Source organism: Diabrotica virgifera, chromosome 3, assembly GCF_917563875.1.
Source record: "Diabrotica virgifera virgifera chromosome 3, PGI_DIABVI_V3a".
Classification (NCBI taxonomy): domain Eukaryota; kingdom Metazoa; phylum Arthropoda; class Insecta; order Coleoptera; family Chrysomelidae; genus Diabrotica; species Diabrotica virgifera.
Genome location: NC_065445.1, coordinates 227,264,726 through 227,278,339, shown reverse-complemented (window position 1 = coordinate 227,278,339; position 13,614 = coordinate 227,264,726). Strand labels below are relative to the sequence as shown.

At 32.1% G+C, this 13,614-nt stretch overlaps 1 protein-coding gene across 1 annotated transcript; it reads right to left on the bottom strand.

Annotated features, from left to right (window-relative positions):
* Positions 1-2,728: 2,728 nt before the first annotated feature.
* LOC126882697 (uncharacterized) lies at positions 2,729-4,223 on the bottom strand. Its single transcript, XM_050647676.1, has 3 exons — positions 3,850-4,223; positions 3,153-3,684; positions 2,729-3,054 (listed from the first exon to the last, which is right to left on the bottom strand). Exons 1-3 carry the CDS (start codon positions 4,087-4,089, stop codon positions 2,729-2,731), a joined length of 1,098 nt encoding a protein of 365 aa, XP_050503633.1. The 5' UTR covers positions 4,090-4,223.
* Between the last annotated feature and the right edge of the window lie 9,391 nt (positions 4,224-13,614).

Genomic DNA, 13,614 nt, shown 5'->3' with positions numbered 1-13,614 from the left:
ACTTGATGGATGTCCGGACCTATCGAGGCGCCAATATTGATTCAGATCACTTTCTAGTTGGCACAAGAATTCGAGCTAGAATCTCAAACGCGAAGAAGGAGAGAAGTACCAAAACAACGCGCCTTAATATTGAACTCCTCAAAAATTCGCAAACGGTAGAAAGGTTTCAAAACTATATCGAAACTAACTGCATAATTAATGAGAATCTAACAATCAGCGAACAATGGGAAATGTGTAAAAATAATATTAAAGACGCAGCAAATAATATTCTAGAGCCAGAGAAATCACCATCACGCAATGACTGGTTCGATGCTGAGTGTGAGGACATTACAAGAAGAAAGAACGATGCATATAAACAGATGCAGCACAGGAAAACCCGAGAAAAATAACAAAAATATAAAGACCTTAGAAGAGAAGTGCATTCATAGAAGAATAAAGAGAACTTATGAAAATAGAATACTAGAAGAACTTGAGGCATTAAAACAGGAAAATCAAACAAGAAAATTCTATAAAACTCTGAATAATGCAAGAAAGGAATTCAAACCAAGGCTAAGACTATGTAAGGATAAGGAGGGGCACATACTCAATACAACAGAAGAAATATTGAAAAGGTGGGTGGAACACTATAAAGAACTACTTACCATCGAAGTAGAAGATCCAAATCAACCGAACCCAAGAGCAACCAACAATACACTATTAGAGCCTCCATCAATTCAAGAAGTACGGGATGTAATAAAACACCTAAGAAATAATAAATCTCCAGGAAGTGATGGTATATCCGCGGAACTTATTAAATATGGAGGTGCTACCCTGACTAATCAAATATATAAAATAATACTAAGAGCCTGGAATGAGGAACAAATCCCGGAAGAGTGGTGTCTTGGAATCGTTTGCCCGCTACACAAAAAGGGTGATCAATTGGAATGTAGAAACTATAGGGGAATAACCCTCCTTAATACAGCTTACAAAATATTTTCGAGCATCTTATATGGTCGCCTAAGTGCATATTCAGAGGAGCTTCTTGGAGAATATCAAAGTGGTTTTAGGCCTGGTCGATCAACAACAGACCAGATCTTTGTGCTAAGACAAATACTGGAAAAAACCAATGAATTCAATATCGACACATACCATCTTTTCGTAGATTTTAAATCGGCCTATGATAGTGTCCTAAGAAATAAATTGTATGAAGCCATGGATGAATTCCACATCCCTGACAAACTGATAAGATTGGTTAAGGCTACAATGCGTAAAGTCGTTTGCAAAGTCGAAATACAGGGCGAACAATCACAGGCGTTTGAAACGAATATTGGGCTGCGACAGGGAGATGCGCTGGCGTGTCTCCTCTTCAACATAGCTCTGGAAAAGGCGGTCAAAGATGCCCGAATAGACAACAGAGGAAATATTTTTAATAAATCATCCCAAATTTTGGCATATGCCGATGACGTGGACCTAGTTGCCCGCACAACACGCAAACTAGAAGAAATGTATACCACCTTCTCAAATGCCTCAAAAAATATGGGCCTGACAGTAAACGAGGAGAAAACTAAGATGGTGGCATCAACACCCAACAATAGAGCCAGAAACGTCGGTCACCAATTCTCTGTTGATAACTCTAACTTTGAAGTGGTGGACAAATTTACATACTTAGGCTCCCTGATCACCAAGGAAAACGTGATGACAGAAGAAATCAAGCGAAGGATAATCCTAGCGAACAAATGCTATTTTGGACTGAGTAGACATATGAGAAGCAGAAACTTAAGCCAAAAAACAAAAATAACCATATACAAAACCCTTATACAACCAGTGTTGACATATGGATCGGAGACATGGACCATCTCCAAGGCAGATGAAAACCTTCTGCTTATATTTGAACGAAGGATCCTGAGAGGCATATTCGGTGGCATCTGTGAAAATGGTATTTGGAGGAGGAGGTACAACTACGAGGTATACCACAGGTATAAACATATATTTGGTGGAAAAGACGTAGTATCTCTTATAAGAATAGGACGACTAAGATATGCAGGACATCTAGCAAGATCACAGCATAACAACCCTCCTAGAAGAATCCTTATGTCACAACCTGTGGGAAGTAGAAATAGGGGTAGGCCAAAACTTAGATGTAAAGATGGTGTAGATGAGGATGGGAGAAAAATAGGCGCAGCAAAAGGTCCGTAAAGTTGGCTTGTCCACTTTTATATAACAATAAAATTTTCATGCCATAATTTAGTGCTCATTTAGTGCTAATTTTGTACTGCAGTCCCGAACTTTGTGCTCTTTATTTATTTAAAAAAGCAGGTGGACAAGCCAGCTTAACGTTAAGCTGGCTTGTCCACTCTTAGTGCACAATGAAAAAATAAAATTATTGAGATTCTAAATAGGCTATAATTTAGTGCTCATTTAGTGCTAATTTTGTACCATAAACATTATAATAAAATATTTGTTTAAACAATTTGTTATAAACAAAACTTTTAAAAATTAAAATATTGAAAAATTTTTTATGCAATAATTTAGTGCTCATTTGGTGCTAATTTTGTACCATAAAGATTATTATAAAACATTAAAATTTTAAACAGTAATAAAAACGAAAATTTTTAGTGATCCAATTTAGCGCAAATTGTGTGCAAATAACTAAATAAGACATCGTGAGATCAAATTTGGTGCTCTTTATTAATGTAGAAAAGAATTACAGTCTAAATATAAAGGCATGGTGATACAGTTTTAATTGATTTTATTTATACGTTTTTTCAACTTTAATGTATATTAGAAATTCTATGTTGACTTTTTTGTCCACATCTTTGGTTAGAGTTCTTTGTGTTCCTGCATTGAGATTAGTAAACTCGGTCCACAGATTATTTCTGCGACAGATTGTTGTGTAGTGTCCCATGGACAATTTTCCTAATCCATTAGTCGAGGTAAGGTCATTGTTAATGTAACGGATTACTCCTACCAGTAAATAATAATCAGAGGTCCCAAGTACATCAGAAAATTTTATCGGGATGTTATCCAGATGAGTTAATGTCCTGATGTCCGTTAATTGAATTAAGATAATTGGACCTGTAAAGAAATTATTTTAAGTATATGGATTTTCTTTAATTTATGTGTACACGTGAAAAATAAAATACTTTTGTTGATTTTAATCATTTAAAACGTACCACTTGAATCATATTGCACTTCTGATTGTCCTAAGCATCCTCTTCTGCTACAATCTCTGTCAGCTGTTAATGCTTCTTGCATTTCCACTTCGCTTAAAGCTTCCTTAAAGAGTAAGTTATCCAAAAAATAATAATTCGTTTCTCGGGTTCTTTGAGGGCAACCATTATTACAGTTTATGACTATTCTGTTAATTGGTAATTTTTCAATTAATTTTAACATCATGTCAAAAGCATTTGTGTTGCAGTCTACGTGTATTACTTTTTGAAGTTCATTATTTGTTTTGTTTAGTGTCTTCTGTATAGCACTTTCATGAAACTCCAGTAAAATTCTGCCTCGTTTTACATAAGATTGTGCAACTCCCATCTTTTTTATATATAGTGTAAGTGCAATAAATGGACAATCCTTTTGTAATGTTTTTAATGCATTTTCGACTTCAGAATGGTCTATTGCTCCAACAATAAACGATTGTACAATTGAATCTATTGCACACGTGTTATAAAATGAATACAATTGTTTTTTAATTTTCACACCCTAGAATAAAAGAAACCGGTATAAAATTTTAAATATTTTAATTATTTTGTTTATCGTAATAAATTCATAATTTGATTGAACTGAGTTCATTTAAATTAAGTAATTATTCACTATTAACTATTTTGCAACACAAAGTAATATTTAATATAAACTGATTAATTTTACCTTTAAATTTAAAGCATTTCCATTCTTCAGAATAGGCACTTTCTGCAAATTATCTTGAAACAGTGAATCAAAAGTAGTTTGGTTTTGATCCAAGTATTTTGATAACTTTGCAGATTTTGTTCTCGATTTTTTAGTTGTATTTTTTGATGCCTTAGTGACTTGACCACGCCAATTTTCTTCTTTTCCTAAGTCGATTATTTGTTGTACGTTGTTTACAGCATTGCAGTTGTTGCACAACATTTCACTACTCCCTTTTTTTTTGTTGTGCACAACTGGATGAACACAATTGGCATATTATTTCTTTGGTATTAATTATTCTTACGTTCTCTTCTTGAATTGTATCTGTAAACATGAGAGAAAATAAAAATAGTTGTAAAATATATAACAAGGTGTAATGAATAAGAAATACCTACTTCAGTTAGAAGCTTTAACATACCTTTTACGAATTCTTTATCTTACTTAATTGAGATTGACTTTGGTTCAGTAGCCATTATTAAATTTCTTTCTGCATCAAGATCTTTCTCCGATTCATTTCCAGATCCTTTAGTAATTTCAACGTTATCTTCTTTGTTTTCCATTGCATCAGTTTTCGCTTGAATTATATTAGAGCGACCAACCAGGTACTCTAAAATCGCATTAACTGCTGCATCTGCTCTCAATTTTTTTTCAAATAAATCTTTTTTTATATTTTTTATTTCGCTTTCTACTGCAGAACTGGAAGCCGGAATTTTACCAAATCCAAATTTTTGTACCCAAATACAAGACCATAACGGGAAGCTTTTAATGTCTTTCTTTAAACGTGCGCAAAATTCTGGCAAATTAAATGGATTGTCATGTATTCCTATTTCTTTTGTTTTCACCATTTCGACTTCTTTTTCAACATTTTCAAACCAATCTGACCAACAATTTATTGGTTTATCTGTTAAGTTTTCACTTTCTTCGTTTGTGTCGTCAAAAATAGATTCATTAGTTGGCCTCATTGATTCCCATTTTTCTGTTACTTCTTCGTCGAAAAGAGCCTCTTCTAAACCATGTGGCTGAACTATATTTTTTAAAAATTGTTTTTGCGTTTCACAACTACTGTCTTCATTTGAATTAATGAGTAATCCATCTGTTTCGCAAGAAGCCACTATTAAAATTGCTTTTAGAATAGTGGTTGCTCTTTCTATAGTTTGACATAATAATAATTGTCCTATAGCAGCTTTATAAAATACTTTAACTTTCTTAGATTTTGTCAAGTCACTCAAAAAATTTACGTACAATTTAATGAAATGAGCAACATCCATTCTAATAAAACATTGAGGGAGGTCAGAAGCATTAACATATTCTTCGATGGTGCGGTACTGAGTGAATGCTTTAATGCTGGCGATTATGAGCGCTTTTCCTCCATCACACGTGAATTATTTAGGTTGAGGGGCACCTAAACGAGTCCACTCGTTAAGGAAGTACATAACTGCATTAGTATTATGTACTGAGCTCAGCATTTGTGCTACACTAAATTGTCCTGCATCGTTGTTAACAACAATCGAATATAAATAAACAGGGCCTGCTTTTGTTCCTCCAATCGTTTCAATGCTATTTGCAATATTTCCTGTCGCATCTAGAAAAACGCTTGTAATTTCATTTTTTGAATAATAAAAGTATAATCTTGTTTGATGTGCGGTCCAAAAGTGCACGAAAAAAGGATCATAACCAATGCCATGAATTGCGTTATTCCAGGTAGAAGTTTTCATAATACGTATTGCTTCAAAAAGGTCTGAATAAATGTACTGTGAACGGACATGTCCAGCTTTAGCAACTCTTAAAACAGGTGCACTAGGCATAAAAGGTGGTTCTTGATCGCCTGGTTCCATATTTCCTCTAGCTTGTTCAGTTCGATATATTTCTGCTCCTTTATTAGTCAATTCAATTGCAGCTTCCGTCCGAAATGGTTCCCTCAAATAGCGTTTCTTGCATTTGCCAAAGTTTTTTCCTTTCTTGACAACACATTCCATCTGCACATCTTCAAAATAAGTTTCATTATCAAGTGTACAAAGAAGTTTGCTACCACAGCTACAATATCCTAAAAAATTACATTTTTCTAAATTAAATTTTTATATGATTTAAAGTTTAAAAAATAAGATTATAATGTAATAATAATAACGTAAAATAAGTCTTGTACACAAATTTTATAATTAAAGTATTGAAAACAGGAACATATTTAGGTATCAATATTATTTTGAAATGTCACTTTTCATACTTAATGAAATACAAATGTGGACAAATTCGATTTGATAAATTTTTATTCGTATTAAAAATTAGAAGCGTATCATTGAACATTTTGTGGGTTGATAGATAGATTTTTGTGGTCTATTTATTTATTTATTATTTAATCTATTTATCCATAATCTATTAAGTCTATTTATTATGTAATAGGAACTCAAAAATACTTAAATACCTAGGGTAGACCGGGGCAAAGATAATAATCTAATCTAAACTTCTTCACACTTATTTCGAAGATATTTCGATTATTATTTATCGATACAGTCGCTATTCTGGGCAAAGGGAATAGCCAGGGCAAAAATAATAATCGAAATATCTTCATAATTTATTACCCCCCTAATACTTATATGTGTACGTCCGCATGAAAAGGGCCCATTTTGTCGATTTCATTTTAGGAGATAATCGTAATTTTCTAAGAGTTTAACTGTTAAACTGTTTTGGTCAGTCAGAGTCAGAGATATAAAATCTCATAGTCCTAATATTACGATTATAACAAATTTGCTATAGATAATTATATAGGTATTTCGGAACCTTATTTAAAATAAAAACTTATTTGAGGTGTATTTATAGTCTCTAAATCTCATTTGGCATCAATTTCATTTGACTGAAATTTCTTTTGGCTTTTATTTCATTTGGCCGAAATCTCATTTTCCATCAAACTTATTTACCATAAATGACATTTATCATAAATTTAACATGTATAAATTTATGACAAATAAGATTTAGGGAATATTCATGCTTAAAGAGTTAATGAAAGAAATAAACTATTTCATAATTTTAAATTATATTACTAAATTTTTTTGTTGTGTCACTAATTCTAATTTTGATTTTAAGTTATAAAGAATGAAGAAAATGTTAAAAAACTTACCTTGAAGAGTACCATAATTACCATTATCAGTAATTGAATGATTCAGAATATTGAATCCACAGGGTATTTTTGTTCCAGCCCAAATTGCAAACGTAATCCATCGCGAATAATTACGCGATGAATCTAAACGCAATGACTCCCTTGTATAAACTTTGTGTTTTCTTGTTTCGCGTCTTTTATATGTCTTTTGTACTAATAAGGCTTCATATTCTGATTTTTTACCATAAATTATAAAGCTAATTTCGTCACTGTTCGAAAAAAAACTGTCTTGATCTTTATTAATTACACATTTGCTAATATTTTCATCAATTGTGGGTTCGGTGAATTTCGTTTTCGTTAAATTACATACTCTACTATATAACGTAGTATGCTTTAATTTGCCACCCAGCTCTTCACAGAAGTCAAGCCATACACCATCTTCTTTACTTTTTAGTTTTTTAAAATCGTCATCATAATAAAGCAGATGCTTCGACTTTTCATAAGCAGACGGTGAACTTTTCACTCTAGACGGTGAAATGTTCCTTTTCCTACCAACGTGAGGGATACTCATTTTCACAACTATTTCACTATTAAGGGGGATATTCGATATCTCTTCTAGTTTTGTCAGGAGGCCTTTACAAAAATCGCTAAAATTGCATATACTTTTACATATGTAAGAACCCCCTTAACAAATATCACTCACGTAAATACATAAATCACATTCAATAACAACGCAATTATTAAGTGCCTGTTTAATAAACAAAATATTACAGAAGTGGTCAAGTCAACGTCAAGACGAATACTGACTTCAGGGTGCGGAAATTATTTCGACTTTACAGATTTAAAAAAAAAGTCTTTATTATTATTTAGTAACCCAATCATAAAAGGATTTAAAACATATGTTCCTGTTTGAGCCTTAGTGTCTCCAATTTTTTCTACTGTAGTTAAAAACCATGAGAAAACACTATTGGAGGTATATTTCACGCATAAAAATCCCTTTCAATACAAAAGGGTTTATGACGTGCCATCTTTAAAGATGTAATATCCTGGCTCCTAAGGTCAAATTATCTTAAACGGAATAAACTATTTATAATACATTACAGCAGGGGTGGGCAAATACTTTTAAGCGCGGGCCAAAATGACATTTTCAACATATCTCCCGGGCCGGAAGACTATACCGTGAATGCACGCTGTGTACGCATCTTTTTGGTTGAGCTTTTCCCTGAACTGCCCAAGAAATTTTTTTGGCACAAACGCTATAAGTATTATTTTAAAACATTTAGACAAAGAAATTTGACGAAGAAGAATTTATCAACGGGCTGGATAAAGTAAGCAAAAGGGCCGCATCCGGCCCGCGGGCCGGCTTTTGCCCACCCCTGCATTACAGTATATAAATTATTAAAATATTTTTTTATATCACATAATATGATTTAGGCTCGATTAAAATAAACAAAGGACACAACATTCAAGGAATATATATTTTGTTAGCAAAAAGTAAGTTATTAGTTATTATTACAGTAAAGGTATTAATTTTTTAAAATTTTGTTTATAACAAATTGTTTAAACAAATATTTCATTATAATGTTTATGGTACAAAATTAGCACTAAATGAGCACTAAATTACAGCCTATTTAGAATCTGAATAATTTTATTTTTTCATTGTGTACTAAGAGTGGACAAGCCAGCTTAACGTTAAGCTGGCTTGTCCACCTGCTTTTTTAAATAAATAAAGAGCACAAAATTCAGAATATGGATATTTTATTAGCACTAAATGAGCACTAAATTATAGCATAAAAAAATTTTCGATTTTTTAATTTTTTTAAATTTTGTTTATAACAAATTGTTTAAACAAATATGTCATTATAATGTTTAGGGTACAAAATTAGCACTAAATGAGCACTAAATTATAGCCTATTTAGAATCTGAATAATTTTATTTTTTCATTGTGTACTAAGAGTGGACAAGCCAGCTTAACGTTAAGCTGGCTTGTCCACCTGCTTTTTTAAATAAATAAAGAGCACAAAATTCGGGACTGCGGTACAAAATTAGCACTAAATGAGCACTAAATTATGGCATGAAAATTTTATTGTTATATAAAAGTGGACAAGCCAACTTTACGGACCTCGCAGCAAACTGGCAACGGTTGGCAATGGATAGGACTGACTGGCGTAATAGACTTGGGAAGGTCGAGGCTCTTTCATAGGGCTGTAGCACCATTGATGATGAAATGCCATAATTTCGGAGTTATTGCTACAATATATTAAAAACAAAAATTAAACAAATTAAAAAAATCAAATTTTCTCTGCCCGGATAGACATTATTTTAGGTTTTTTGGATCATTGACAACAAAAAATATCTTTTGTAATTTTTCTTTAAAGTCAATCGTTTCCGAGTTATAAACAATGTAAAACTGAAAAAAAAAACGAAAAATTACGATTTTCGAGATTCAAAAATACACGTAGAAAATAATTTTTGAAATTACGAAGTACCTTAATTTAAGCCCAAACCTTCTTTTATCAGCTCCCTATAAGAATTATTGGCACGTTTTATTCTAAAACATTGTTTTTTTAATTGTTAATGAAGCGCATATGAGAGGACGGGCGATCGGGCTACATTAACAACTAGAAAAGAGTGTGTTAAAATTCAATAAGCCCAAATTACTTATCAGCAACTGATAAAATGAGGTTTGAACTTGAATTTAGGCCCTTCGTTTTTTCAAAAATAATATTTTTTACTTGTGTTTTTGAACCTACAAAATCGGTATTTTTCGATTTTTTTCAGTTTTAAATTGTTTATAACTAGGAAATGATTAACTTAAGGCAAAAATTACAAAATAACTTTTTTGCTTTCAATGATTCAAAGAATTTAAAATAATGTCTATCCGGGTTGAAAAATTTGATTTGTATAATTTGCTTAAAATTTTTTTTTTGATAAAAATGTAGTAATACCTCCGAACTTATGGAATTTAGGTATAGGGAATATAACATAAAAAATAATCAGTGTTTCTTAAAGTCGTCAAAACGCAAAAAATATATAGGGCGTTCCATTTGAAATAAGAAAGTTCAGTAGATTTCCAGAAAAACGGAAGATTTGACAACAATGTAATTATCACTATAGTATCGGCCGTATTAAAAACCCTTACCCACCAAAATCTATAAAAATCGTTTCAGCGATTTCCGAGAAATTATAGTGTTTCCATACTTTCTCGCTACCCTGTATAGAGTCAACGAAGAAGACAAAGCGAATGATAACAAAAAAAAAAGATTTATTAAAAATATGGATCGTTAAATTATATACAGAGATGGGCAAAATTATGGAATAAATGCATTTTTTCGAAAATGAGAGATTTTGGAGAGAAATCATATTTTTAAATAAGATTTTTTGGCCTATGTATAATACTAGTAAGTGACGTCATGTCATCTATCTGACGTGACGTAATCGCTGATTTTTTAAATAAGATTGGGGGTCGTGTGAAAGCTCATTTGAAAAAGGATATTGAATTCTCTATTTCAGTGGTTCCCAACCTTTTATGTCTGGCGACCCACCTTCTGATGTTTTTTCATATTTGCGACCCATCCCTCACCCATTATGATAGAAAAAAATAAGAAGCACGGTCACTGTACGCTACTCAGCTACTGTAAGAGCCACGCCGCGACCCACCTGAAAGCAGCCCGCGACCCACTAGTGGGTCGTGACCCACTGGTTGGGAAACGCTGCTCTATTTAGTAATATAAACATTTACCTAATTATTTATACAGGATGTTCAAAAAAATGTTTTTAATTTAAATTAATTGACACAAAAAGAATAATGTATGTAATTTATTTAATTTAAAATACATTATACTGCTGTCAGAAAATAAGAAAAAAATATTTGTGTGACAAATAAAGATTGCTTTTTGCTAAAATTAAATGTTCAAGCTGCCACCCATCTGCCTCTTGGCAGTTTGAACATTGAATTTATGCAAAAATCAATATTTATTTGTGCAATAAACTTCTATTTCTGTTTTCTAACAGCAGTAAAATGTATTTTAAATTAAATAAATTACATACATTCTTCTTTTTGTGTGAATTAATTTAATTAATAAATTATTTTTTGGCCACCCTTTATAAATAATTTTGTTAATGTTTATGTTACTGAATAGTTAATTAAATTAACTTTCAAATGAACTATCACACGACTCGTAGGTATTCCCATTTAAAAAATTCATCGAAGACGTCATCACGCACAGGCGGATGACGCCACTAGCATGATATACCGGGTGGTGAATTGAAAAACGGGCCATAGGAAACGCAACGTAAAATTCTAAGCTGTTGAATTCCTGGTTCCTTTATTATTTTACATCAAAAGTAATGAGAAACTATTTGTAGAGGATTGTAATCTGTAATGAAAACAACTATTAAAATTGTTCTACAAATTAAACATATTCCAAAATTTTGTAAAAATGTAATACATTTTTCAGAGTATCACGCCAAAGTTAGGTCAGACTCAGTGCAATAAAGTCTAAACGGTTGCGTTCGGGCACAATGCAGTTATTATAATTACAATAAATTTAAACTGTCAAATTTTTTATTTTATCATCTTTATTGTTTAAACAACAATAAAGTCGATAAGAGACCCTCAGTTGAGGAGAAAGTATTAATAATAAAGATGTTTTATTCAGTGAATAGTATGCGCACTGTCAGTTAAACAGTAACGAATGGCCTAACTTTTACCAAATACTATTGACTGTAATACATCCAACTCCCACAGAAATATGGAAGCACGTTGCCACTAGCGCCACTGTCGGCTTGCGGTGAAACTACGTTGTGACAACGTAAAATTTGAGTTAAACATTCAACTTTAATTTTATAAATTTTTGAATAACAAGCTAATTTTGCTAAATTAAATTAAAATAAAAATAGTTCAAACACTTATACAAAAACAATAATAAAGCAATTTTATAAATGTCAGGTTAGATTGCTCTGGTTATTACCGTAGACCGCCTAGATGGCGCCACAGAATAACTAACCATACAGAAGCGAAACTCAGGCCGAAAACGGTAACATAAATTTCATGCTCATGCGTCACGTAACTGGCGCAACCTCACTTTTGCGACTGACAGTGTCAGTTGTTTATAGATAAATTTTATATTTATATATGTTTTATTTTATAGTTTATTTATATTTTATAGTTAAATTTTATATTTCATATTTAATTAATAACTACTTGTCAAAAATATCACATCATTTGAAATGGTCTATTCCTTGGAACATCAAGTTCTATTCTGTAACTGGTGCACAAGGTCAAATATTTCAGTCCCCACAAAATCAAAGGAAACGACAGTTAAGATTTGCTTCTGTATGGTTAGTTATTCTGTGATAGCGCTATTTTTTTGCTTCCTCAAATGTAATGGGAAATGTCAAGAGTTGTATGCATTACAGTCCATAGTATTTGTTTTACACATGTACCTACTGTGGCAAGTGTTTTTCAAAATTTTGGAATGTGTTTAAATAGTAGAACAATTTTAATTATTATTTTTAATACAAATTTCAATACTCTACAAATAGTTTCTTATGACTTTTGATGTAAAATAAATAATAGGGAAGCAGGAATTCAACAGTTTAGAATTTTACATTGAGTTTCCTATGGCCTGTTTTACCATTCACCACCCGGTATATGTCAAAAAATTTCTCTGCAAAATCTCCCATTCTCAAAAAAATGAATTTATTCCATAATTTTGCCCCTAGCTATAAAGTGTTCGGAAAAAACCAACAGAACAAACCTGTCAGTTCTGGAACAGTGTGGACACTGGACACTGGCTTGAAAGCCAGCTCCCGCTATTTTAAATAAAATAAATTCCAGATGCCAGATTTTAAATAAAATAAATTTTATACATTCTTCTTTTTTTGTCAAATAAATAAATTAGAAATTTTGTTTTTGGACATCCCGTAGAAATAATAATGATAATGTTTATATTACTCAATAGAGAATTGAATACCCTTTAAGATGAGTTACCACACGACCCCTATTCCCTATTTAAAAATAAGGTGGCGGGACGTGCAAGGGTAATTAACACGCTTGACAAATGATAGATGTATGTTTCGTAAAAATGTGTCCCCCTTAGAACAAAAATCGACCTGTTTCGTCATTTCCTTAAAATCTAATAACTACTGCCCAATATCCAGGTGGCCTCTTTTCTTTGACCCACTTGTAGACGTCGTTTTATACTTCATTGTTTACAAAATACAACAACCCAAAAGTGCTAAATTTTTGGTTGTTTTTATTTACTGAAATCGTCTTTTTCATAAAACAACAGTCTCTAATCAAGAGTTTAGGAGCATAAACCATACCACCTGCCATCAATTATCTTATAACATAAAATATTTATAATTAACATAACATCCAAACATTCTGCCAGGCATAGCTTGTGAGTATTAACAGATTTGGTATTTAACAGGCCAGATCATCGGGACACACAAACTGTCGGATAAATCATTTGGAAATCCTCTTCGTGCGTGCGTAATTATTAATTGGTCGTAACTAAGGATTAAAATCATTTTAAACTGGCAAACTTTGACGGCTTAGAAACAATGGTCTTTGATGAAATATCTAATCAATAAAAGACTAGGACGACACTTCAAGCAGAAGCGCAGTTTGCCGGGGATGATAACTCAAT

What these genes read in the sequence shown, in the direction of transcription:
- LOC126882697 (XM_050647676.1), bottom strand. Translation starts at nt 4,089, where the DNA reads ATGTTGTGCAACAACTGCAATGCTGTAAACAACGTACAACAAATAATC. An exon ending in GAAATGCTTTAAATTTAAAG is followed by an intron (nt 3,685 to 3,849) that starts GTAAAATTAATC and finishes CTTTTATTCTAG; the next exon opens with GGTGTGAAAATTAAAAAACA. An exon ending in AGTGCAATATGATTCAAGTG is followed by an intron (nt 3,055 to 3,152) that starts GTACGTTTTAAA and finishes ATTTCTTTACAG; the next exon opens with GTCCAATTATCTTAATTCAA.